This window comes from Acanthochromis polyacanthus, chromosome 12 (genome assembly GCF_021347895.1).
Source record: "Acanthochromis polyacanthus isolate Apoly-LR-REF ecotype Palm Island chromosome 12, KAUST_Apoly_ChrSc, whole genome shotgun sequence".
Taxonomy (NCBI): domain Eukaryota; kingdom Metazoa; phylum Chordata; class Actinopteri; family Pomacentridae; genus Acanthochromis; species Acanthochromis polyacanthus.
This window is the reverse complement of record NC_067124.1, coordinates 288,037-315,988: the sequence shown is the minus strand read 5'-3', so window position 1 is coordinate 315,988 and position 27,952 is coordinate 288,037. Positions and strand designations below refer to the sequence as shown.

The 27,952-nt window shown below is 39.3% G+C and overlaps 1 protein-coding gene and 1 long non-coding RNA gene across 2 annotated transcripts; both read left to right on the top strand.

Moving 5' to 3' along the window:
* The first annotated feature begins 234 nt into the window (after positions 1-234).
* Positions 235-1,108, top strand: LOC127536401 (uncharacterized). The gene is made up of 3 exons (XR_007945397.1): positions 235-403; positions 773-904; positions 988-1,108. It is a non-coding gene; the product is annotated as an uncharacterized LOC127536401 (long non-coding RNA).
* Positions 1,109-2,071: 963 nt separating this feature from the next.
* LOC127536396 (NLR family CARD domain-containing protein 3-like) lies at positions 2,072-21,945 on the top strand. Its single transcript, XM_051956573.1, has 5 exons — positions 2,072-2,298; positions 2,480-4,268; positions 4,346-4,519; positions 4,815-4,988; positions 21,755-21,945. The coding sequence occupies exons 1-5, from the start codon at positions 2,088-2,090 to the stop codon at positions 21,822-21,824; spliced, it is 2,418 nt and encodes an 805-aa protein (XP_051812533.1). The 5' UTR covers positions 2,072-2,087; the 3' UTR covers positions 21,825-21,945.
* Positions 21,946-27,952: the final 6,007 nt, after the last annotated feature.

Sequence of the window (27,952 nt, the reverse complement as noted above, 5' to 3'; positions counted from 1 at the left end):
CATATTATCAGAACTGATTCCATCTGCTTGTCCAACATTCCAGATCCTGAATCAGTGGTTAGAAATCAGAGTGAAAGTGGGTGGACAGTCAGTTTGTGGCTGCTGGAGGAAGCAGTGTGTTGATCAGAAGCTGCAGTTTGTGACTCTGCTGCTCCTTCAGTCAGGTTTGAATTAGACTCAGTCCATTTGCTGGTCTTTACCATGAAAAAGGTTGAATGTTGAAATAATGGGTCACATGAAATGAATGGGAATCAGCCTGTAAAATGTGCTCTTATTGTGAAAGTCTGCCTGCTGCTTCCTCATAGGTGGAGTCCTGACTGGTTCCAGGAAACAGATCACCTGTCTGAGCGTCCAGGAGTGGACTGGAAACTTTCTTCTTCTTCTTCAGCGCTTTGAATAAAGTGTAAGTTTGCTTTGTTTGCTGCTTTAACTTCAGTAATGTTGCTGTTTGTTTCTGCTCTGTCATGTTTCTACATGTTCACTTCTTATTTCAGCACAAACTTTGGATGACTGCTGTTTAAACATGGATCAATATGATTATTAGCTTATTGATTGACTGCAATAAGTCAATAGTTCTATGAGATTATTGATGGACTTGAGTCAGTTTGATGAGCTGCTGATGTTTCTTTGTTGTTTTGTCTTTCTGACTTTGGGTTTGTGGGTGAGTCTCTGCAGCTCCATGACTCCATCTGCTGGACTGATAGTAGAAGTGCAGCAGCTGATCTTCTCCAGGAGGATCTGAGTGGATGAATGATGTTTGTTTCCTGTGCAGGTGAAGGTAGAAAGTGTGTGTGAGCTGCTGTGAGTTGAGCATCATGGATGAGTGTGAGGACAGAGAGGAGGGAGTCCCTCCCTCTAAAAGCTCTCTGTGTGGGGAACAGGAGAACCAGAGCAAAGCTCAGAGGTGAGACCACCATCTCTAACTGTCCAGGACTCTGCTGCATGTCAGAGCTCAGCATCACATCACTGCTGCATCATTATTGACAGGAATCCACCTGGACCTGGACCTGGACCTGGACCTGCATCCAGCTGTGTGTCCTTCAAGAGTGACCAGTCTAAAGGTCATCCTATCGAATTTAAAGGAGAACCAGGTCCTGAAGTAGGAGGAAAGAAGGAAAGAAGAAAAAAGAAGTAAGCTGTGAAATCAAACTACTGACTGTTGTGTCAAATGTTCTGTCATTGTTCCAAATATGTTCCATCATTAAATCACTCTGAAACTCTGCTACATGATTTTTCCTTCCTGGTGATCTTCCTCTCTGTTTACCAGAATCCATCAGACATCAGAGTCCTCTGGACCTGGACCTGGACCTGCATCCAGCTGTGTGTCCTTCAAGAGTGACCAGTCTAAAGGTCATCCTATTGAATTTAAAGGAGAACCAGGTCCTGAAGTAGGAGGAAAGAAGGAAAGAAGAAAAAAGAAGTAAGCTGTGAAATCAAACCACTGACTGTTGTGTCAAATGTTCTGTCATTGTTCCAAATATGTTCCATCATTAAATCACTCTGAAACTCCGCTACATGGTTTTTCCTTCCTGGCGATCTTCCTCTCTGTTTACCAGAATCCATCAGACATCAGAGTCCTCTGGACCTGGACCTGGACCTGGACCTGGACCTGCATCCAGCTGTGTGTCCTTCAAGAGTGACCGGTCTAAAGGTCATCCTATTGAATTTAAAGGAGAACCAGGTCCTGAAGTAGGAGGAAAGAAGGAAAGAAGAAAAAAGAAGTAAGCTGTGAAATCAAACTACTGACTGTTGTGTCAAATGTTCTGTCATTGTTCCAAATATGTTCCATCATTAAATCACTCTGAAACTCCGCGACAGGTTTTTTCCTTCCCAGTGGTTTTCCTCTCTATTTACCAGAATCCATCAGAGATCAGAGTCGACAGTCCAGCATCACCTGGACTCCATATTCATGGTGAGTTCATGGACAACAAGTTGTTCTCCATCTGTTGTGTTCAGGCGTCTCCATGCTGCTCTTTGTAGACCAGTGGACTGTCAGTGTGTCCAACATGGATCTGATGTTTGGCTCCATCATTTGACTCTGATGGACTCATTGACACATTTCTCTGTTCCAGCTGCTGGAGGACACCATGGTGACTTTTGTGAAGAAGGAGCTGAAGAAGATGCGGAAGCTTGTGAGTCCAGATTACCCAGAATGCTCAAAGAGTCAGAGGGAGGATGAGGAGGAGTTGGAGGGTGATGATGAAGATGAGAGGAGCAGCAGAGAGATGTTTGAGCAGATCACAGTGTTGTTCCTGAGGAGGATGAAGCAGGAGAAGCTGGCTGACTGTCTGCAGAACAGTAAGAGGATTTGTGTAAAGACTGAAGCTGCTGATCAACAGAACATTTACTGAAGTCTGAGAATATCTTCACACAATCAGTCTTTAGGGGACAAACTGTCACCTTCACTTCATTGCTACTTTGGTGCTTTAATGTCCAGGTAACTTCTACTTCACTCTTTCTTTCTTGTGTTTTCATTCAGAACTTGCTGCTGGAGTTTGTAGATGTGAACTTAAACGTGGTCTGAAGAAGAAGTTCCAGAGAGTGTTTGAGGGCATCGCTAAATCAGGTAAGAAGACCCTCCTGAATGAGATCTACACAGAACTGTACATCACAGAGGGAGGGACTGCAGAGGTCAATGATGAACATGAGGTCAGACAGATTGAAGCAGCATCCAGGAAAGCAGACAGAGCAGAAACAAGCATTAGAGCAGAAGACATCTTTAAAGGCTCACCTGGAAGAGATGGACCAATCAGAACAGTGATGACAAAGGGAGTGGCTGGCATCGGGAAAACAGTGTTAACACAGAAGTTGACTCTGGACTGGGCTGAAGACAAAAGCAACCAGGACATCCACTTCATGTTTCCATTGACTTTCAGAGAGCTGAATGTACTGAAAGAGAAAAAGTTCAGCTTGATGGGACTTGTTCATCACTTCTTCAGTGAAACCAAAGCAGCAGGAATCTGCAGCTTTGAACACTTCCAGGTTGTGTTGATCTTTGACGGTCTGGATGAGTGTCGCCTTCCTCTGGACTTCCACAACAATGAGGTCCTGACTGATGTTAGAGAGTCCACCTCAGTGGATGTGCTGCTGACAAACCTGATCAGGGGGAAGCTGCTTCCCTCTGCTCGCCTCTGGATAACTACACGACCTGCAGCAGCCAATCAGATCCCTCCTGACTGTGTGGACATGGTGACAGAGGTCAGAGGGTTTACCGACCCACAGAAGGAGAAGTACTTCAGGAAGAGATTCAGAGCTAGGAAGAAGGCCAGCAGCATCATCTCCCACATGAAGAAGTCACGAAGCCTCCACATCATGTGCCACATCCCAGTGTTCTGCTGGATCACTGCTACAGTTCTGGGGGAGGTGCTGAGAAGCAGAGAGGGAGGAGATCTGCCCAGAACCCTGACTGAGATGTTCATCCACCACCTGGTAGTTCAGGCCAAAGTCAAGAAGGTCAAGTATGATGGAGGAGCTGAGACAGATCCACACTGGAGTCCAGACAGCAGGAGGATGATTGAGTCTCTGGGAAAACTGGCTTTTAATCAGCTGCAGAGAGGAAACCTGATCTTCTATGACTCCGACCTGACAGAGTGTGGCATTGATGTGGAAGCAGCCTCAGTGTACTCAGGAGTGTTCACACAGATCTTTAAAGAGGAGAGAGGACTGTACCAGGACAAGGTGTTCTGCTTCGTCCATCTGAGCGTTCACGAGTTTCTGGCTGCTCTTCACGTCCATCAGACCTTCATCAACTCTGGAATCAACCTGTTGGAAGAAAAACAACAACAAACAACCTCCGACAAACCTGATCCAACAGGTTTCTACCAGAGAGCTGTGGATGAGGCCTTACAGAGTCCAAACGGACACCTGGACTTGTTCCTGCGCTTCCTCCTGGGTCTGTCACTGCCGACCAATCAGAATCTCTTACGAGGCCTGCTGACACAGACAGGAAGTAGCTCACAGACCAATCAGAAAACAGTGGAGTACATCAAGGAGAAGATCAGTGAGGATGTGTCTGCAGAGAGAAGCATCAATCTGTTCCACTGTCTGAATGAACTGAAGGATGTTTCTCTGGTGGAGAAGATCCAACAGTCCCTGAGATCAGGACGTCTGTCCACAGATGAACTGTCTCCTGCTCAGTGGTCAGCTCTGGGCTTCATCTTACTGTCATCAGAAGAACATCTGGACGTGTTTGACCTGAAGAAATACTCTGCTTCAGAGGAGGTTCTTCTGAGGCTGCTGCCAGTGGTCAAAGCCTCCAAGAAAGTTGTGTAAGTAGTTGGAGACTGAAGATCCTTTTTCATTTTGCTGCTGTTTCATCAGTATAATGTGCTTTTTGTCTCTTCAGACTGAGTGGCTGTAATCTGTCAGAGAGAAGCTGTGGAGCTCTGTCCTCAGTCCTCAGCTCCCAGTCCTCCAGTGTGACAGAGCTGGACCTGACTAACAACAACCTACAGGATTCAGGAGTGAAGAGTCTTTCTGCTGGACTGAAGAGTCCACACTGTAAACTGGAAGCTCTCAGGTCAGGACTCACACTTTGAAACTGATGTGATTTCTATCAGTGGATAAACAGCTAACCTGAGTACAATCATTTCTGCTGATGGGATTCATCAAATGAGCTTTTACTGAACTTGTGCAGGACTTTGTCAGGGTTTATGTTTGACATGATTAAATCCCACTAATCATTGTTGAGATTGTTGATTTGTTTGAGATGCTTGAAATGTGCAGCAAAATGTATCTGAAAGACAAAGAAGAAAAGAGTGAGAAACATCCAGCCAAGTGTTGTCCATCAGGTTTGTGTTGTTTTGTGTGTGCAGGCTGTCAGGCTGTCTGGTCACAAAGAAAGGCTGTGCTTCTCTGGCCTCAGCTCTGCGCTTGAAGACCTCAAATCTGAGAGAGCTGGACCTGAGCTACAACCATCCAGGAGACTCAGGAGAGAAGATGCTGAGAGCTAAAGTGGAGGATCCACACTGTAGACTGGAAACTCTCAGGTACAGACAGACAGAAACTCTCAGGAAACTATCAGCCTAGCTCACAAAAAAGAGTGGAAGCAGAAGAATACTGTTCGCTCAGCTATGCACCATGGCCGAAAGACTGCGGTCAAGCCAGCTGCCTCTCGTTTCTCCGTGGTCAAGCCAGCCGCTCCTACATTTTCAGTGTGCTCTTACCGTCAGCTTACGGTAAATGCACGACCGTGCATCAACTATTTCCGGTTTAAAAAATAAAGCGCTGCATTCGCAGATGTATTATACAGCGATGTTTTAAGTAACTGACTCAGCTTAACTGTTAACTATCGAATTGTACGGCTAATATTTACACTACATAAATAGCTTGAAGTATAAGAAGCTGAAAACTTGTTTATCTATCTGTCTATCTGTCTGTCTGTCTTAAAAATTGTGAATTCAAATAAAAGTGATGTGTGTCATCCCGGTGATCTATTAGTGTGATAGTAAAATAAACCTCAGTCGAAAAGTCACATGATCTGGACCGTAATGAGAAGACATGCTGATATTTAAATTAAAAAATGTTTAATTTTTTGCTTTAAAATCTTTTAAGCCAAACTATTTCTTCTTCTTTGGCGTATGCTGACCAGGTAAGGTAGGATTGTGATTCTGCATTAGTTTGGGGTCAATACGTCACATGACCTGAGAGCTATTGAGCAAAAAGGCTAATATTTACTGTAAAAAAAACTGTTAAAAATCAATAATGTCCTAAAATCAAATATAAATTGGCGTATGTTGACCATCTTTAGTAGCACTATCATTCTGCATTAGTTGGGGTCAATACGTCACATGACCTGAGAGCTATTGAGCAAAAAAGCTAATATTTACTGTAAAAAAAACTGTTAAAAATCAATAAAGAGCAGAAATCAAATATAAATTGGCATATGTTGACCATCCTTAGTAGCACTATCATTCTGCATTAGTTTGGGGTCAATAGGTCACATGACCTGAGAGCTATTGAGCTAAAATGCTAATATTTACTGTAAAAAAAACTGTTAAAAATCAATAATGTCCTAAAATCAAATATAAATTGGCCTATGTTGCCCATCTTTAGTAGCACTATCATTCTGCACTGGTTTGGGGTCAATACGTCACATGACCTGAGAGCTATTGAGCTAAAATGCTAATATTTACTGTAAAAAAACTGTTAAAAATCAATAATGTCCTAAAATCAAATATAAATTGGCGTATGTTGACCATCCTTAGTAGCACTATCATTCTGCACTGGTTTGGGGTCAATAGGTCACATGACCTGAGAGCTATTGAGCTAAAATGCTAATATTAACTGTAAAAAAATTGTTAAAAATCAATAATGTCCTAAAATCAAATATAAATTGGCGTATGTTGACCATCTTTCGTAGCACTATCATTCTGCATTAGTTTGGGGTCAATACGTCACATGACCTGGTAGCTATTGAGCAAAAAAGCTAATATTTACTGTAAAACTGTTAAAAATCAATAAAGACCAGAAATCAAATATAAATTGGCATATGTTGACCATCCTTAGTAGCACTATCATTCTGCACTGGTTTGGGATCAATAGGTCACATGACCTGAGAGCTATTGAGCTAAAATGCTAATATTTACTGTAAAAAAAACTGTTAAAAATCAATAATGTCCTAAAATCAAATATAAATTGGCCTATGTTGCCCATCTTTAGTAGCACTATCATTCTGCACTGGTTTGGGGTCAATAGGTCACATGACCTGAGAGCTATTGAGCTAAAATGCTCATATTTACTGTAAAAAAACTGTTAAAAATCAATAATGTCCTAAAATCAAATATAAATTGGCGTATGTTGACCATCCTTAGTAGCACTATCATTCTGCACTGGTTTGGGGTCAATAGGTCACATGACCTGAGAGCTATTGAGCTAAAATGCTAATATTTACTGTAAAAAAAACTGTTAAAAATCAATAATGTCCTAAAATCAAATATAAATTGGTGTATGTTGACCATCCTTAGTAGCACTATCATTCTGCATTAGTTTGGGGTCAATAGGTCACATGACCTGAGAGCTATTGAGCTAAAATGCTAATATTAACTGTAAAAAAATTGTTAAAAATCAATAATGTCCTAAAATCAAATATAAATTGGCGTATGTTGACCATCTTTCGTAGCACTATCATTCTGCATTAGTTTGGGGTCAATACGTCACATGACCTGGTAGCTATTGAGCAAAAAAGCTAATATTTACTGTAAAACTGTTAAAAATCAATAAAGACCAGAAATCAAATATAAATTGGCATATGTTGACCATGCTTAGTAGCACTATCATTCTGCACTGGTTTGGGATCAATAGGTCACATGACCTGAGAGCTATTGAGCTAAAATGCTAATATTAACTGTAAAAAAACTGTTAAAAATCAATAATGTCCTAAAATTAAATATAAATTGCCGTATGTTGACCATCTTTCGTAGCACTATCATTCTGCATTAGTTTGGGGTCAATACGTCACATGACCTGGTAGCTATTGAGCAAAAAAGCTAATATTTACTATAAAACTGTTAAAAATCAATAAAGACCAGAAATCAAATATAAATTGGCATATGTTGACCATCCTTAGTAGCACTATCATTCTGCACTGGTTTGGGATCAATAGGTCACATGACCTGAGAGCTATTGAGCTAAAATGCTAATATTTACTGTAAAAAAACTGTTAAAAATCAATAATGTCCTAAAATCAAATATAAATTGGCGTATGTTGACCATCTTTCGTAGCACTATCATTCTGCATTAGTTTGGGGTCAATATGTCACATGACCTGAGAGCTATTGAGCTAAAATGCTAATATTAACTGTAAAAAAATTGTTAAAAATCAATAATGTCCTAAAATCAAATATAAATTGGCGTATGTTGACCATCTTTCGTAGCACTATCATTCTGCATTAGTTTGGGGTCAATACGTCACATGACCTGGTAGCTATTGAGCAAAAAAGCTAATATTTACTGTAAAACTGTTAAAAATCAATAAAGACCAGAAATCAAATATAAATTGGCATATGTTGACCATCCTTAGTAGCACTATCATTCTGCACTGGTTTGGGATCAATAGGTCACATGACCTGAGAGCTATTGAGCTAAAATGCTAATATTAACTGTAAAAAAATTGTTAAAAATCAATAATGTCCTAAAATCAAATATAAATTGGCGTATGTTGACCATCTTTCGTAGCACTATCATTCTGCATTAGTTTGGGGTCAATACGTCACATGACCTGGTAGCTATTGAGCAAAAAAGCTAATATTAACTGTAAAACTGTTAAAAATCAATAAAGACCAGAAATCAAATATAAATTGGCATATGTTGACCATCCTTAGTAGCACTATCATTCTGCACTGGTTTGGGATCAATAGGTCACATGACCTGAGAGCTATTGAGCTAAAATGCTAATATTTACTGTAAAAAAACTGTTAAAAATCAATAATGTCCTAAAATCAAATATAAATTGGCGTATGTTGACCATCCTTAGTAGCACTATCATTCTGCACTGGTTTGGGGTCAATAGGTCACATGACCTGAGAGCTATTGAGCTAAAATGCTAATATTTACTGTAAAAAAAACTGTTAAAAATCAATAATGTCCTAAAATCAAATATAAATTGGCGTATGTTGACCATCCTTAGTAGCACTATCATTCTGCATTAGTTTGGGGTCAATAGGTCACATGACCTGAGAGCTATTGAGCTAAAATGCTAATATTAACTGTAAAAAAATTGTTAAAAATCAATAATGTCCTAAAATTAAATATAAATTGCCGTATGTTGACCATCTTTAGTAGCACTATCATTCTGCACTGGTTTGGGGTCAATAGGTCACATGACCTGAGAGCTATTGAGCTAAAATGCTAATATTAACTGTAAAAAAATTGTTAAAAATCAATAATGTCCTAAAATCAAATATAAATTGCCGTATGTTGACCATCTTTCATAGCACTATCATTCTGCATTAGTTTGGGGTCAATACGTCACATGACCTGGTAGCTATTGAGCAAAAAAGCTAATATTTACTGTAAAACTGTTAAAAATCAATAAAGACCAGAAATCAAATATAAATTGGCATATGTTGACCATCCTTAGTAGCACTATCATTCTGCACTGGTTTGGGATCAATAGGTCACATGACCTGAGAGCTATTGAGCTAAAATGCTAATATTTACTGTAAAAAAACTGTTAAAAATCAATAATGTCCTAAAATCAAATATAAATTGGCGTATGTTGACCATCCTTAGTAGCACTATCATTCTGCACTGGTTTGGGGTCAATAGGTCACATGACCTGAGAGCTATTGAGCTAAAATGCTAATATTTACTGTAAAAAAACTGTTAAAAATCAATAATGTCCTAAAATCAAATATAAATTGGTGTATGTTGACCATCCTTAGTAGCACTATCATTCTGCATTAGTTTGGGGTCAATAGGTCACATGACCTGAGAGCTATTGAGCTAAAATGCTAATATTAACTGTAAAAAAATTGTTAAAAATCAATAATGTCCTAAAATCAAATATAAATTGGCGTATGTTGACCATCTTTCGTAGCACTATCATTCTGCATTAGTTTGGGGTCAATACGTCACATGACCTGGTAGCTATTGAGCAAAAAAGCTAATATTTACTGTAAAACTGTTAAAAATCAATAAAGACCAGAAATCAAATATAAATTGGCATATGTTGACCATCCTTAGTAGCACTATCATTCTGCACTGGTTTGGGATCAATAGGTCACATGACCTGAGAGCTATTGAGCTAAAATGCTAATATTTACTGTAAAAAAACTGTTAAAAATCAATAAAGACCAGAAATCAAATATAAATTGGCGTATGTTGACCATCCTTAGTAGCACTATCATTCTGCACTGGTTTGGGATCAATAGGTCACATGACCTGAGAGCTATTGAGCTAAAATGCTAATATTAACTGTAAAAAAATTGTTAAAAATCAATAATGTCCTAAAATTAAATATAAATTGCCGTATGTTGACCATCTTTCGTAGCACTATCATTCTGCATTAGTTTGGGGTCAATACGTCACATGACCTGGTAGCTATTGAGCAAAAAAGCTAATATTTACTGTAAAACTGTTAAAAATCAATAAAGACCAGAAATCAAATATAAATTGGCATATGTTGACCATCCTTAGTAGCACTATCATTCTGCACTGGTTTGGGATCAATAGGTCACATGACCTGAGAGCTATTGAGCTAAAATGCTAGTATTTACTGTAAAAAAACTGTTAAAAATCAATAATGTCCTAAAATCAAATATAAATTGGCGTATGTTGACCATCCTTAGTAGCACTATCATTCTGCACTGGTTTGGGGTCAATAGGTCACATGACCTGATAGCTATTGAGCTAAAATGCTAATATTTACTGTAAAAAAAACTGTTAAAAATCAATAATGTCCTAAAATCAAATATAAATTGGTGTATGTTGACCATCCTTAGTAGCACTATCATTCTGCATTAGTTTGGGGTCAATAGGTCTCATGACCTGAGAGCTATTGAGCTAAAATGCTAATATTAACTGTAAAAAAATTGTTAAAAATCAATAATGTCCTAAAATCAAATATAAATTGGCGTATGTTGACCATCTTTCGTAGCACTATCATTCTGCATTAGTTTGGGGTCAATACGTCACATGACCTGGTAGCTATTGAGCAAAAAAGCTAATATTTACTGTAAAACTGTTAAAAATCAATAAAGACCAGAAATCAAATATAAATTGGCATATGTTGACCATCCTTAGTAGCACTATCATTCTGCACTGGTTTGGGATCAATAGGTCACATGACCTGAGAGCTATTGAGCTAAAATGCTAATATTTACTGTAAAAAAATTGTTAAAAATCAATAATGTCCTAAAATTAAATATAAATTGCCGTATGTTGACCATCTTTAGTAGCACTATCATTCTGCACTGGTTTGGGGTCAATAGGTCACATGACCTGAGAGCTATTGAGCTAAAATGCTAATATTAACTGTAAAAAAACTGTTAAAAATCAATAAAGACCAGAAATCAAATATAAATTGGCGTATGTTGACCATCTTTAGTAGCACTATCATTCTGCACTGGTTTGGGGTCAATATGTCACATGACCTGAGAGCTATTGAGCTAAAATGCTAATATTAACTGTAAAAAAATTGTTAAAAATCAATAATGTCCTAAAATCAAATATAAATTGGCGTATGTTGACCATCTTTCGTAGCACTATCATTCTGCATTAGTTTGGGGTCAATACGTCACATGACCTGGTAGCTATTGAGCAAAAAAGCTAATATTTACTGTAAAACTGTTAAAAATCAATAAAGACCAGAAATCAAATATAAATTGGCATATGTTGACCATCCTTAGTAGCACTATCATTCTGCACTGGTTTGGGATCAATAGGTCACATGACCTGAGAGCTATTGAGCTAAAATGCTAATATTTACTGTAAAAAAAACTGTTAAAAATCAATAATGTCCTAAAATCAAATATAAATTGGCGTATGTTGACCATCCTTAGTAGCACTATCATTCTGCACTGGTTTGGGGTCAATAGGTCACATGACCTGAGAGCTATTGAGCTAAAATGCTAATATTTACTGTAAAAAAAAACTGTTAAAAATCAATAATGTCCTAAAATCAAATATAAATTGGCGTATGTTGACCATCCTTAGTAGCGCTATCATTCTGCATTAGTTTGGCGTCAATACGTCACATGACCTGAGAGCTATTGAGCTAAAATGCTAATACTTACTGTAAAAAATTAATAATAAATTCATTAAGTATCCAAATGGTATAAAAAGTGCTGTGTCTTGATCAGTCTGTTACATACTATAATCCCAAATAGATTTGGAGTCTTTGGGTCACATGACCTGGTAGCTATTGAGCCAAAATGCTAATACTTACTGTTAAAAATTAATAATAAATTCATAAAGCATTCAAATGTAATAAAACCTGATGTGTCTTGATCACCTTTTACAGTCCTGTCAATCCTTATTGATTTGGAGTCTCTAGGTCGCATGACCTGGGAGCTATTGAGCCAAAATGCTAATATTTACAGTTAAATATCAATATAAAATATGCAAAGTATCCAGATGGAATAAAAAGTGCTGTGTCTTGATCACTCTATGAGATGCTCTAATCCTGCATAGATTTGGTGTCTGACTTGGGAGCTATTGAGCTAAAATACTAATATTTACATTTTGAAATGAATTAAAAACTCACTAAAAAAATATTAATAGTCTCCAAAAGCAATAATAAAGTCTGTGTAATAAACCAGGTCTAAATCTATTTAGCCAAAAGATCACATGACCTGGGACTTATAGAGCTGTAATGCTCATAATTACAGTATAAAATACATGAAAAATTCACAAAACATATTAATTGTGTCCAAATTTTCATTCAATGTTTCTAAGTGTGACAAAGAATCTATGAACTACAAATCCCTATATTTGAGTGCCGTAATGTATCATAACATAATGTAACATAACGTCACGTCAGGTCTTTGCTCTTCCTTTTTCTTCCTTTTTTCAAAGGACCCATCGCACAACTCTGACTCCAAATGGTGTTCTGGATATTGAGCAGCACGTGTGTTACGGGCTCAGTCGATTGGATACTTATTTCATTGATAATTAAAGGTTAACTTACGTAAGGCAGAAAAAGGAAGAGTAGTATTTTAGCTCAATAGCTCCCAAGTCATGTGACCTACAGACACCAAATCTATGCAGGATTAGAGCATCTCATAGAGTGATCAAGACACAGCACTTTTTATTCCATCTGGATACTTTGCATATTTTATATTGATATTTAACTGTAAATATTAGCATTTTGGCTCAATAGCTCCCAGGTCATGCGACCTAGAGACTCCAAATCAATAAGGATTGACAGGACTGTAAAAGGTGATCAAGACACACCAGGTTTTATTACATTTGAATGCTTTATGAATTTATTATTAATTTTTAACAGTAAGTATTAGAATTTTGGCTCAATAGCTACCAGGTCATGTGACCCAAAGACTCCAAATCTATTTGGGATTATAGTATGTAACAGACTGATCAAGACACAGCACTTTTTATACCATTTGGATACTTAATGAATTTATTATTAATTTTTTACAGTAAGTATTAGCATTTTAGCTCAATAGCTCTCAGGTCATGTGACGTATTGACGCCAAACTAATGCAGAATGATAGTGCTACTAAGGATGGTCAACATACGCCAATTTATATTTGATTTTAGGACATTATTGATTTTTAAGTTTTTTTTACAGTAAATATTAGCATTTTAGCTCAATAGCTCTCAGGTCATGTGACCTATTGACCCCAAACTAATGCAGAATGATAGTGCTACTGAGGATGGTCAACATACGCCAATTTATATTTGATTTCTGGTCTTTATTGATTTTTAACAGTTTTTTTTACAGTAAATATTAGCTTTTTTGCTCAATAGCTCTCAGGTCATGTGACGTATTGACCCCAACTAATGCAGAATGATAGTGCTACTAAAGATGGTCAACATACGCCAATTTATATTTGATTTTAGGACATTATTGATTTTTAACAGTTTTTTTATAGTAAATATTAGCTTTTTAGCTCAATAGCTCTCAGGTCATGTGACGTATTGACCCCAAACTAATGCAGAATCACAATCCTACCTTACCTGGTCAGCATACGCCAAAGAAGAAGAAATAGTTTGGCTTAAAAGATTTTAAAACAAAAAATTAAACATTTTTTAATTTAAATATCAGCATGTCTTCTCATTACGGTCCAGATCATGTGACTTTTCGACTGAGGTTTATTTTATTATCACACTAATAGATCACCGGGATGACACACATCACTTTTATTTGAATTCACAATTTTTAAGACAGACAGACAGATAGACAGATAGATAAACAAGTTTTCAGCTTCTTATACTTCAAGCTATTTATGTAGTGTAAATATTAGCCGTACAATTCGATAGTTAACAGTTAAGCTGAGTCAGTTACTTAAAACATCGCTGTATAATACATCTGTGAATGCAGCGCTTTATTTTTTAAACCGGAAATAGTTGATGCACGGTCGTGCATTTACCGTAAGCTGACGGTAAGAGCGCACTGAAAATGTAGGAGCGGCTGGCTTGACTACGGAGAAACGAGAGGCGGCTGGCTTGACCGCAGTACCGAAAGGAAGAGGAAGCTGTTAGCCTAGCTTAGCTCACAGACAGGAAGCAGGGTGAACTCTTAGCCAAGCTTAGCTCACAGACAGGAAGCAGGGTGAACTTTTTTTTCTTTTTTTTTCTTTCAAAAAGTCACAGGTAACATCCAACATCAACATGATATTGAAACATACAGTGACAAAGTTAACAAAAATCATTTTGAAGGAAGAAAGGAAGAGAAGAAAGAAAAGAAAGGAAACTAAAAACAAACACAAAAAAACAGCTGAACAAATTTAAACATTTATATCAAATTAAATTTTTTACAAATGTTAACAGTTTTTATTGCTTTCTGGTTATCAGATGGGGCTATTGACTTTAAATAATATTCAAATTCTTTATGGAAGACAAGATCATTTGGCTTTTGATGACTGAATTTTGCTTTATGAATGTGAAATTTTACTAATATTAACATGAGATTGATGATAAAGGCCTTGTCTTTTTCATATCCATCCTGTGTGTAAACCCCAAAAATGATGTGTTTGTAGAGCAAATCAATCTGCAGATTTAGTTTTTCTGTTCAAAATTTAGAAATTTCCTTCCATATTTTTCTGCTGTAACTACAATACCAAAAAAATGTGGTACTGTTTCTGGCTGTTCAGAGAAAAAGAACATCTTACATCTATATCACGTTTGAACTTAGTCATGTAATGTTTTATGGATAGATTTTATGCAAGATTTTAACAGAAATTTCCCTAACTTTGTTCAACATGAATTTGTGAGGTAAAAGCCAAACCTGAGACCAAGAGATATTATTAATAAAAGAGTTCCAGTCATGGATAGCATCAGGTTTTGTTGTTGTTTCTCTTTGGAACAGTGCACGTGTAGCTCTGTTGCTATTCTTTGCCGTCCCAAAGCATATTTTGCCACAATAAGTGTCACATGGATTAACAACATGTATATCTGCTGCAAGAGAGGAGGCAGTGCACAGAGTCACAACACCAGCTGGAATGGAGCTAATGACCTTTGGAAACTCTTCAAGTGTTGAAGGGAATGGATACTTTTCACAGAATTCAGTGTCATTAATAAAATGGCCACGAGGGGTCAGAAGCTGTCAGACTAAGTCAATTTTGTTGTTAAACCAGCTATTGAGAAAGATGCTTTTATTTTTATGCAGTATATCCCCATTATTCCAGAGATAATACCGATGTGGAGAGAAATTGTGCTTGTTGGCCATTTTCCACGACAACAAAACCTGTTTGTGATAACTGGATAATTTTAGGGGAATCTTGTTTATTTGGCAGCTGCAAACCAACAGAAAAGGGAGTCCTCCAGTTTGATTAAGTACAAATTTAGGAATAAATTTATATAAAGATGCATCATTTTTTAAGAAAGATTTGAACCATTTGATCTTCAGAACATTGTTTAGAATTGAAAAATCAACAAAGTCGAGGCGTCCATTTTTGTAAGCTGTTAAGAATTACAGATTTTCTGATCTAGTGTGTACGGTTTTTCCACAGAAAATTAACAAGCATCTTATCAATAAAGACCTTGATGACAACGAGAAATGGCAAAGCTGCTACCTCGCCCGGGATAGGGAAACCGGGGCCTTCCCCTGGAGCCAGACCTGGGGGGGGAGCTCGTACAGGAGCGTTTGGTGGCCGAGCCTTGGGGTCCCGTGGGGCTTGGTCGGGCATAGCCCGAAAAAGTAACACGGGGCCACCGCCCAGTGGGCCCACCACCTACAGGGCAGAAAGTCAGGGTCGGGTGCTATGCCCACCGGGCAGTAGGCAGGAGCGGGCGCCTGGCCGTGCCGCCCCCTGGTGGCGTAGACTAGCTCTGGGGACGTGGAACATCACCTCACTGGTGGGGAAGGAACCTGAGCTGGTGCGGGAGGTGGAGCGATACCGGCTAGATATAGTTGGGCTCGCCTCCACGCACAGCAAGGGTTCTGGAACCAGAATCCTGGAGAGGGGTTGGACTCTCTCCTACTCCGGAGTTGCCCAGGGTGAGAGGCGCCGGGCGGGTGTGGGGATACTCACAAGCCCCCGGTTGAGCGCCGCTTTGTTAGAGTTCTCCCCGGAGAACGAGAGGGTCGCCTCTCTGCGACTTCGTGTTGCAGGGGGGAAAACTCTGACTGTTGTCTGTGCTTATGCGCCGAACAGCAGTTCAGAGTATTCGGCCTTCTTGGAGTCTCTGGGTGGGGTCCTGGAAGGGGTACCGCCCGGGGATTCCATAGTTCTCCTGGGAGACTTCAACGCTCACGTGGGCAACGATGGAGAAACCTGGAGGGGGGTGATTGGGAGGAACGGCCTGCCCGATCTGAACCCGAGTGGTGTTTTGTTATTGGACTTCTGTGCTAGTCATGGTTTGGCCATAACAAACACCATGTTCGAGCGTAAGGTTGCTCATAAGTGTACTTGGTACCAGAGCACCTTAGGCCAAAGGTCGATGATCGACTTTATAGTCGTATCGTCAGACCTGCGGCCGTATGTCTTGGACACTCGGGTGAAGAGAGGTGCAGAGCTGTCAACTGATCACCACCTGGTGGTGAGTTGGATCCGATGGCGGGGAAGACTGCCGGGCAGACCTGGTAAACCCAAACGTGTAGTGCGGGTGAACTGGGAACGTCTGGCGGAGGACCCTGTCCGTAGGGTTTTCAACTCCCACCTCCGGAAGAGTTTCTCCTGCATCCCGGGGGAGGTTGAGGACATGGATTTTGAGTGGTCCATGTTCAAAGCCTCCATTGCAGAAGCAGCTGTTAGGAGCTGTGGTCTGAAGGTCATTGGTGCCTGTCGCGGCGGCAATCCAAGGACCCGCTGGTGGACACCAGCAGTGAGGGAGGCTGTCAGGCTGAAAAAGGAGACTTTTCGAGCCTGGTTGGCTCGGGGGTCTCCTGAAGCAGCTGACAGGTACCGGTTGGCCAAAAGGGCGGCAGCCGCGGCAGTTGTGGAAGCTAAAACTCGGGTGTGGGAGGAGTTCGGGGAGGCCATGGAGAAGGACTTTTGGTCGGCCTCGGGGAAGTTCTGGCAAACCATTCGACACCTCAGGAAGGGGAGGCAGGGCTTCGCTCAGGCTGTGTACGGTCGGGATGGAGAACTGTTGACCCGTACTGGGGATATCGTTGAGCGGTGGAAAGAGCACTTCGAGGAACTCCTGAACCCAGTAAACACGTCCTCTATGGAGGAGGCAGAGCCTGAAGACTCGGGGGTATCTGCGTCCATATCCGTGGCAGAGGTCGCCGAGGTAGTTAAAAAGCTCCTCGGTGGCAAGGCGCCAAGTGTGGACGAGATTCGCCCTGAGATGCTGAAGGCTCTGGACATTGTTGGACTGTCCTGGTTGACACGTCTATACAATGTCGCGTGGGCATCGGGTACAGTACCTGGGGAGTGGCAGACCGGGGTGGTGGTCTCTATTTTTAAAAAGGGGGATCGGAGAGTGTGTGCCAACTATCGCGGGATCACACTTCTCAGCCTCCCCGGGAAAGTTTACTCTAGGGTGCTGGAAGGGAGGATCCGACCGATAGTCGAACCTCGGATTAAGGAGGAGCAATGCGGATTCCGTCCCGGTCGTGGAACAGCGGACCAGCTCTTTACCCTTGCGGAGCTGCTGAGGGGGTCATGGGAGTATGACCTGCCAGTCTACATGTGTTTTGTAGATCTGGAGACGGCCTACGACCGTGTCCCCTGAGGGGCTTTGTGGGGGGCACTGCGGGAGTATGGGGTCCGAGGCTTGTTGTTACGGGCCGTTCGGTCCCTGTACAACCAAAGTGAGAGCTGTGTCCGCATACTCGGCATTAAGTCAGACACGTTTCCGGTGGGTGTTGGACTCCGCCAGGGCTGCCCCTTGTCTCCAATCCTGTTTGTGGTTTTCATGGACAGGATTTCAAGGTGCAGTCGTGGTGGGGAGGGTTTTCGGTTTGGGAGCCTCAGGATCGCTTCTCTGCTTTTTGGGGATGATGTGGTTTTGTTGGCATCCTCAGACCATGACCTCCGGCACGCACTGGAGCGGTTTGCAGCCGAGTGTGAAGCGGCAGGGATGCGGATCAGCACCTCCAAGTCCGAGGCCATGGTTCTCTGCCGGAAACCGGTGGAGTGCTTCCTCCGGGTTGGGGGGGAGTTGCTTCCCCAAGCGAAGGAGTTTAAGTATCTCGGGATCTTGTTCACGAGTGATGGGAAAATGGAGCAAGAGATGGACAGGCGGATTGGTGCGGCGTCAGCAGTAATGCGGGGGTTGTACCGAACCGTCGTGGTGAAGAGGGAGCTGAGCCGTAAGGCGAAGCTCTCGATTTACCAGTCCATCTACATTCCAACCCTCACCTATGGTCATGAGCTTTGGGTAGTGACCGAAAGAACAAGGTCGCGGATACAAGCGGCCGAAATGAGCTTCCTCCGTAGGGTGGCTGGGCTCAGCCTTAGAGATAGGGTGAGGAGCTCAGACATCCGGAGGGACCTCGGAGTAGAGCCGCTGCTCCTTCGCATCGAAAGGAGCCAGTTGAGGTGGTTTGGGCACCTGATTCGGATGCCTCCAGGGAGACTTCCTCTGGAGGTTTTCTGAGCATGTCCGTCTGGGAGGAGACCCCGGGGCAGACCCAGAACTTGCTGGAGAGATTATATACAGTATCTCGTCTGTCCTGGGAACGCCTCAGGATCCCCCAGGAAGAGCTGGAAAGCGTCGCTGGGGGGAGGGACGTCTGGAACGACCTGCTTCGCCTGCTGCCCCCACGACCCAGCCTCGGATAAGCGGAGGAAAATGGATGGATGGATGGATCTTATCAATAAATGTGACAGTTTTACAGTCCAGTGCCAGTGAGGAGGCGGCATACACAAGTCTGGAAATTCCCTCACCTTTTGACAGAAGAGTTCACCTTTAAGTGATAAGTCTCTTTGTAGCCAAAGGTTACATTTATTCTGCACCTTTGTAATCCTTGGCTCAAAGTTGAGATGGCATCTCTCTCACTGATTTTTAGTTACAGTAATCCCTAAATAGTTAACCTTACTCTTTACTCGTATATCATCAATTGAGGTTATATCAGAATTTTAGAGAGCAAATAGCTCACACTTATTTAGGGTTTAAGTACAAACCTGATGCTTTTGAAAACATCTGGATTGCATTAATTGCAGGCTTTATCTGTAGGGCATTCTTTAAAAACAAGGCTGTATCATCAGCCAACTGACTTCAAAGTCTGCTTCTAGCAGCAATAGAGATGCCTTCCAACTTACAGAATTTGACAAAATGACAAAACATTTGAGCAACAACCAGGAAGAGGTAAACTGAGACAGGGCAGCCCTGTCTTACCCCTCTTTCCAAACAAAATCTCTGAGTTGTGCCATTACTCAGTTTTACCGAGCTATTGGCGCCAGCATAGAATGTTTTCATCACACTGCAAAAGTATGGCCCAAAACCAAACCTGTTAAGATCAGAAAACATGAACGAGTGTTCAACTGTATCAAAGGCTTTGTGAAAGTCTAAAACTAAAATGAAACTGTCATCCCTAATAAGGTCAGCATAGTCTGAGGTCTAAAACTAGCCTAATGTTATTGAAAATATGCCTGTTACTCATAAACCCAGACTGATTCTCATCAATAATAGAGTTAAGAGCATTTTTAAATCTTTTAGCAAAAACAAGAGCAAGAACTTTATAGTCATTGTTCAATAATGAAATTGGTCTCCAATTATCAATGAAGAGAGGCTCCTTTTTTGGTTTAGGAATTAAAGTAATCCAGCCTTGTGTCATACTTGCTGGAAGAGTCCCTTTACTAATACCTTCAGAGAAAACTTTGAACAGAAATGGGGCCAAAAGTTCAGCAAAATCTATCTAGAATTCTGAAACAATACCATCAACTCCAGGTGACTTATTACTCTTAAGTTGCATCATTGCATCTAATACTTGTTGTTGTGTGAGAGGGGTGTCACACATCAACCGCTCTTCCTCCGTTATAGAGTTTGTAAAATCAACACATTAAACAGTCTATCCATTGCATCTTTGTAAAACTTTGTTTTATAAAGAGAGGAAAAGTAGCTAGAGCAAAACTCACAAATACTGCTCTTACTCTCAGTCACAACTCCATCAATGTTCAGTTGAGACATGGCATTGTACTTAGCATGAGTTTTTTCCAGTTTAAAGAAACAGGAAGTCATTTGTTCACCGTGTTCAAGACACTTCAGTCTGGATCTACCAAAAGCAGCCTCTGCTTTAACCTTATATATATCATCTAAAGTGTTTTGAAGTTCAATTCATTTTCATTTTTCATGTCAGAGATTTTCTGGTGCAATGCTAGCCAAGGACATTATATCTGTGATTACTTTCTCCTCATTTTGGTGTCGAGATTTGGCTAACTCACTTCCATATCTTCTTAAAAATCCACTGATTTCAAATTTAAGGAGTTCACAATTTTTTCCCTAATTTCCTTCCTTCAAAGCATTTAACCAATAAAACTGAATAATTCTACTAAGTTCATGTTTGACATTGTCATGCCTCAATAAAGAGCTATTCATCTTCCAATCAGAGAATTGCTTGGTGTCAACCATTCCTGGAAGGAGATGTAAATATCTAAGGATGGCTCTATGGTCAGTTAATGGGGTGGGTAGGACATTGATTGGAATATTGTCTTTAGAAAGTGATTTAGAGAGCAGCCAGTAATCCAGGCCAGACTGTCTGGAGCCATTTTTATTACTCCAAGTATTTGGAAACTTCTCTCTCCATACATCACATAAATCATACTTGTCAATGAAAGAGTTGAAGTGAACATTTGGCTGTGAGCATTTAGCTGGAGGCCATCTATCATCACCTCATTCATGAGCACATTAAAATCACCTCCTACAATTAAGTAAGCCTCAGGGAATGTCTGAGTTAGAGCTGCAAGTTTACAGTCTAATGTATGAATAAGTTTATCATTTTCTGATTTAGAATTATAACCTTACAAAAGAACAATAATCATTGCTTTGCCATTCCAGTCTACTATTAAACAAATCAAATGACCTTGACTGTCACAGAGTGCATCAATTTTCCAGGAAAACTCCCCTTTAAACAAGATACCCCAGCAGAATGTTCTGTCCATGTCATCACCACATGTCGTTTCCCATTGATTTTTACACAAGTTTACATCTTTAATAAGTGAGTGCGATTCTTGAAAAAAACAAAATCAGTTTTCAGCTGTTTAACATTAAAAATAAAGCTTTACGCTTTACATTATTCCTCAGTCCCCTAGCATTCAGTGAGACAAGTGAAAAAGACATAAAAAAGAACATAAAAAAAAGCTTTCTAACCTTCTAGCTATGTATATTCTGGCACACACACAAAAAGGAAAGGCAGGTCAGCGACACCTATAACCTGATGTTCTAGTTCATTAAATGAGATTTTCCAAAGGGATTTAAGGCAATGGGCTAGCATAGAGTGATATCACTGAAAAAAGAGGAAAAAGAAAAGAAAAAAAGTTCTGTTTTGCTGCCCAGTTGTAGAAAATGATTTAAAGTTCTACAGTCAGTCATGGTGCCAGTGAAGTTTGTATCAGTCTGGGAGAATGATGTCACCTCTATGAACGCTCTGGTCCTTTATCAGTGGAACAGTGTGAGAGCCATGTAACATCCATGTATGCTGCTGAAAGAGTCTCTGCTGCTCTGACCGTCCTCCTCCTTTCAGGGTGACGCCTGCTGGAGTCCGATGGTTGACACCAGGTCTGAGGAAGTGTAAGTGTGTTTTAATGGATTGATGGAAACAAAGCAGCACATTCAAGCATCTTCAAAGTGTCACATCTCTGAGGTCATCATCAAAGCTTTAATACTGATCACATGATCCATCAATAACTGCAGCTGTGTTGTGTTTGTTCTCTCCATCAGATTCCTCTCAACTCACAGTCGACACAAACACAGTACACAGAGAACTCAAACTGTCTGACAACAACAGTAAGGTGACATATGTGGAGAAGGAGGATCAGTGGTATCCTGATCATCCAGACAGGTTTGAGTGGTTTCCTCAGCTGCTGTGTAGAACTGGTCTGACTGGTCGCTGTTACTGGGAGGTGGAGTGGAGAGGAAGGGTTGATATATCAGTGAGTTACAGAGGAATCAGAAGGAAAGGAGACAGTTATGACTGTCTGTTTGGAGGTAATGATCAGTCCTGGAGTCTGTACTGCTCTGATCTTCATGGTTACTCTGTCAGACACAATAACAGTGAAACATACATCAGGTCCTCCTCAGTCTCTCACAGAGTTTCAGTTTATGTGGACATTCCTGCTGGAACTCTGTCCTTCTACAGAGTCTCCTCTGACTCTCTGATCCACCTCCACACCTTCAACACCACATTCACAGAAACTCTCTATCCTGGATTTGGGGTCTATCCTGGTTCCTCCTCAGTGTCTCTGTGCTGAGTTGAGTCTCCAGAGTCTCCTCCTGGTACAGAAACAGTGTTGAACAGATAGTTGAGTCTCTCCATGACTCTGTCCCTCACAAACATGTTTTCACATTCATGGATTAAATGTGTTTCTTTGTCAAATCCTTCTAAATGATTCCTTGTAAACTTGTTCCTCTTCAAAGATGGAAGTTGTGATTATTCCAGGAGCCAAATGTGGTGTTTGCGTCTTTTTCCAGTCAAATGTTGAGAGTAAAAATCAGGATGTGGTGTTCCTCTGACGCTCACTTGAACTAAAAGCATTTGAGCTGCACAAAGTGTGAAATGAGAGAGGAAGCAGTGAATCTCCAAACTGCTGACAGACTTTCACACATTATTGTCCAGTGAAAATCAGCTTTTTGTGCAGCCACACTTGATCCTGATGTGAGTCTTTAAGTCCTGTTCTAGTGATGAAATGAGAACTTCCTTCATCTGTATCACTCTTTCCAAAGTATTCTGTGCTCTTCTGTCATTTATGTCTTATTGATAGATCCATTTTTTATTTTTACAATAAATAAGTGCTTCAATGTTTTTTCATCAGTTTTTTAAATAAGATTCTGAATTTCTGGTTTCATCAACAAATTCTACCAGATTTTTATTTTTCCATCAAAGCTCCCATAACCCTAGCGATCTCTGGATTAAAATGTTTTCAGCATTGATATGATTCCAGTAGAATTTAAACCCACCAGGACTATCCAGATTACATTGAACTCTGTAAATTCAACATTTTTTAGCCTGTTTAATTCTATAAATGTTGTGTTTGGCCGTTAAAGGAGGTTTTCCTCACATTGTGGTGTATTTGAACCCTTCCATGGTCTAAATTCTTTGAACAGATCTTGTGCTGTAATCAATGTCATTTCATTTCATTTATTCTTTTCCATGGTAATGCATGAAAAATCAACAAATGGATACAATTTATAAAGCACAGAATACACACATCCCATGTACAAGAACAGGAGTAGGATGAAGAATAAGTCTTTTTAACTCCTACCCCAGTCTTTTTTCCAAACTCAAACAGAAAAACAACCACAACAAAAAAACATCAGATGGCCACAATCAATCTACAGATCAATTACATCATTGTTATTGCTCCTTTGCATAAATGTTAAATATTTTTTCTTTAAACTTACATTTAAACTGCAAAATGTTTGAACATTGTTTCCCGTCCTTTTCCAAGGAATTCCATTTTTCCACACCCGCGACAGATACACACATTCCTTTAAGAGTCGTTCTTGCAGAATAATATTTAAAGTCAAGATTTCTTCTACTTGTTTCACTATTCAAAATAAAAAGTGTTTGCAAACCACAAGGTAGCAGGCATCTGTTTGCTTTATGCATGACTATTAATGTTTGTAAAACAATTAAATCCTTCAAGTTTAATAGTCCTGACTTCAGAAACAGTTTTGTTGTATGCTCTTTTGAAGCGGCTTTATTAATTATTCTAAGAGCCCTCTTTTGTAAAATAACTAAGGGTAATAGATGAGTAGGATATGAATTACCCCAAACCTCCAAACAGTATACCAAATACGGTAAAATTAAAGAACAGTATAATATTCTCAATGCATTATAATTTAACTAATGCTTAACTTTACTCATCACACCTATATTTCTACATATTTTCTTCTTTACGTGTCCAATATGCGACTTCCATTTCAACTTTTCATCGATGAATACTCCTAAGAACTTAAATTCAGACACTCTTTCCATACAATTTCCATTTAAATTCAAGTTTACAATTTCTGGACTTTTTTTGATTTGAAAATAACATAAACTTTGTTTTTCTTAAATTTAATGATAATTTATTTTTATTAAACCATTTCTGAAGCAGGACCATTTCTTTCTCAATCGTTTTTATTAATTTTTTTTAATTATTTCCAGACACAAAAAAATTTGTGTCATCTGCAAAAAGGACAAAGCGCAACACTTTTGAAAATTCACAGAGGTCATTAATATATAAAATAAAAAGTTTGGGCCCTAATACTGAGCCTTGTGGAACTCCACACTGAATTGTTTGTAATTTAGATTGATAACCTGCAAACTCAACATCCATCCATCCATCCTCTATACACCGCTTTATCCTCATTAGGGTCGCGGGGGGTGCTGGAGCCTATCCCAGCTGACTTGGGCGAAGGCAGGGGACACCCAGGACAGGTTGCCAGTCTGTCGCAGGGCTACAGACACAGACGAACAATCACACTTGCATTCCAAACTCAACATATTGTTGTCTATTTTTTTTAATAACTAGCGACCCAATCTAATGCAATGCCTCTAATTCCATATTTCTGTAGTTTGGATATCATTATTCCATGGTCAAGCGTATCAAAGGCTTTTTAAGATCAATAAAAACTCCAATTGTGTGATTCCTATTATCTAATTGTGTGGTAATGTCCTCTGTGATTTTCAGTAACGCCAAAGCTGTTGAGTGGCGACTTCGAAAGCCAAACTGATTTTCATGTAACAACAAATGTTTTTCAAGAAAAGAATCAAGTTTTTTTAACAAACAGCTTCTCCAAAATTTTTCAAAATTGGGACAGTAAAGATATTGGCCTCTAATTTATAAGACATTTCCTTTCACCTGATTTAAAAAGAGGAATAACCTTAGCTACCTTCATCTTATCTGGGAATACCCCTGTACTGAATGACAAATTAAATATGTAGGTTAATGGGCTTAATATACAATGTATACTTTCTTTAATAATGAACATATCTAGACCATCACTGTCACATGATTTTTTGAAACCATTGCTATCACTTCATTCTCATCAATTTCACCTAGATACAGAGACTGCAGGACTCTGCTCTCACTGTTCAAACTTATTTTATTATCGTCTGGAGAAATTGATTTTGCAAGGTTTGGGCCTACATTCACAAAAAAAGAATTAAATTCATGTGCCATTTTTTCTACACAAATTTCCACATTTTGTTCATTTAGTAAATAAGACGGTTGACAAATAGTCATTTTGCTACCTATAACATCTCTCAAAACATTCCATGTACCTTTGATGTTATTTTTGTTTTGCATTAGCAAAGTTGTATAATAATCTTTTTTTGCTTGTCTAATTATGCTAGACAGCTTATTTTTATATGTTTTATAACGTTTGTCTGAATTTACTGTTCGATATTTTATAAAGTGCTGATAAAGCTTATTTTTTTTCTTACAAGATTTCAATATCCCCTTTGTTATCCATGGCTTGTTATTACTTCTAATTGTTTCTTCCACTGTCTTTGTTGGGCAATTTTTATTATATAACCACAGAAATGTTTGTAAAAAATCCTCATAGGCCTTGTTTACATTGTTTGCATCGTAAACACTGTTCCAGTCTTCCCTCATTAAATCTTCCTTAAATTTATTTACCCTTTCCTCATTTCGCATTCTGATCATTCTTTTATATTTTACTTTGTTTATTTGTACTTCACAGTCAAGAGTAAGAAATACAGGTAAATGATCACTTGTATCACTTATCAAAAGACCACTTTTAACAATGTTCAAAGGCAAATTTACAAAAATATTATCAATTAATGTCGCAGAAAAAGAGGTTATTCGACTAGGCTTAGTAATAGTTGGGCGAAGCCCTTTACTGTACATCCAAAAAATCAGAACTATTGGTACTTGACACCTTTAAGAGGTCTAAATTAAAATCCCCACATATTACAGAGATTTTATTGTCATTCATTCCATCCAGTAACTGATCCAACTTTTCTATGAACAGGGTTTTGCTTGACCCAGAGCGTCTCTATATACAGGAGACAACAATATTTTTTGTTTCTTCATTTCAATCTCGATACTTAAACATTCCACTGAATCTTCAATTACTGTGGTCATGCACTCAATTATTTTACATTTCAGATCGCTTCGAATAAACAAAGCAACGCCTCCTGCCTTACAGATTCGATCAACATGAAACAACTCATAACCATCAATGTAAGAATTGAACCCCCTTTCTTCTGTCAACCAAGTCTCAGTCAAAGCTATAACAGTAAATTTATGTTTTAATGTGTTCAAACAATCAACAAGTTTCGAGAAATTTTTATACATACTTCTGCAGTTATAACGAATGAGGGAAAAGCATCCTTTCATCTCAACATTACAATTAAATTCACCGTGAGTATAATATTTGCACGTGTCTATTATATTTTGATCCAAATTGGTCTCAGAATCCACATCATGTTCTTAGTCATAAACACGAAAATCTGAATCGTCAGCTTGCGTCAGGATTTGTTCACACGCTGCGGTCATAGCACATACACTCATTTTCAAACTCCTTGGAATGTTGAGTACGCCATTTTCTCAAAGTGGAAAGAGTGCGGTAAGTTTGTCCTCATTACTGACTAAAGTAATTATTTGGAATTTCAACTGAAACAGCTTGTCAGAATTACTTTATATCATTGTTCACTGCACATTTCAGTTATTTTCTGGCGGTTTTGTATCTGAAAATACCGAATTCTAAAAGAACTAATGTGACTGAGTGAATGCTAGCTTAATTGTGCCATTGTCGGTAAACTTTTTAACTAACTAGATAGCGTCGGACTAGACACGACATAAGGTCAGTACGGTTTATATAAGCCCAGAGAGTGATTGAGGTGTGTACCCATGCATAGTGTTCAGAGTTTGAGAGGGGAGAAATTAGCTAACGTTAGCTTGATTAGTTAGCCACCTCGGGTTACATTGCGCGCACGGGCCACGCAACAAGTACAAATGGTAAGTGAACCAGAGGATTTAGTGTGCAAGTTTTACATATGTAGTTTTTGTACAACCTAACAGATTTATGTTTGGCTTATTTATTGACTAAAAAACGATTTTCAATGGAGTGTAACTGTTAATGTTGAATTACTCTTTCAGCTGCAAACACTATTTTTCTTGTCCATTAAAGTGTCTGTGAAGCAGACTGTGATAGCTCATTAAAACTAGGAGAATGGTGATTTCCTCCTCATGTAGTTCTGTCTAATGTGTGCTGGGCAGTAAATTTTACTTGACATTAATGTCTCAGTAGCCTTAAAATGAACTGACTTAACTACAGTGACTGTTAGTGAAAAACCATTCAAGTTTATGATATTTGACAGCCTCAGGTCAGAATATGTAGACAAGTGGTCAGGGCTGATCATAGTAAAGTATGTTTTAATTCTAGAAGGCGTATTGCTGTATTGAGAAATGTGATTTATTAAAATGATTTTGTGGTGTTTCAGACAAGATGAGTTGTTAGCCTAGTTGATACCTTGTCAACTGCATGTGGCTTAAAGCCGTTTTTTAATCAAAGGTTGTATGCATTCATCTAAAAAAAACCTTCTTAATGTAATTAGAACTGGCTTTATGTGCCTGTCAAACTTATTTTGTTGTTTTTGTTTATTGTAAGAATGAACATGTGAACTTTTCCTCTATATCTATGTTATGCTGATTCTGCTTATGTGCAATATACTTTCTGCAGGAAACATGCTACTGAAGGTGAAACTTGG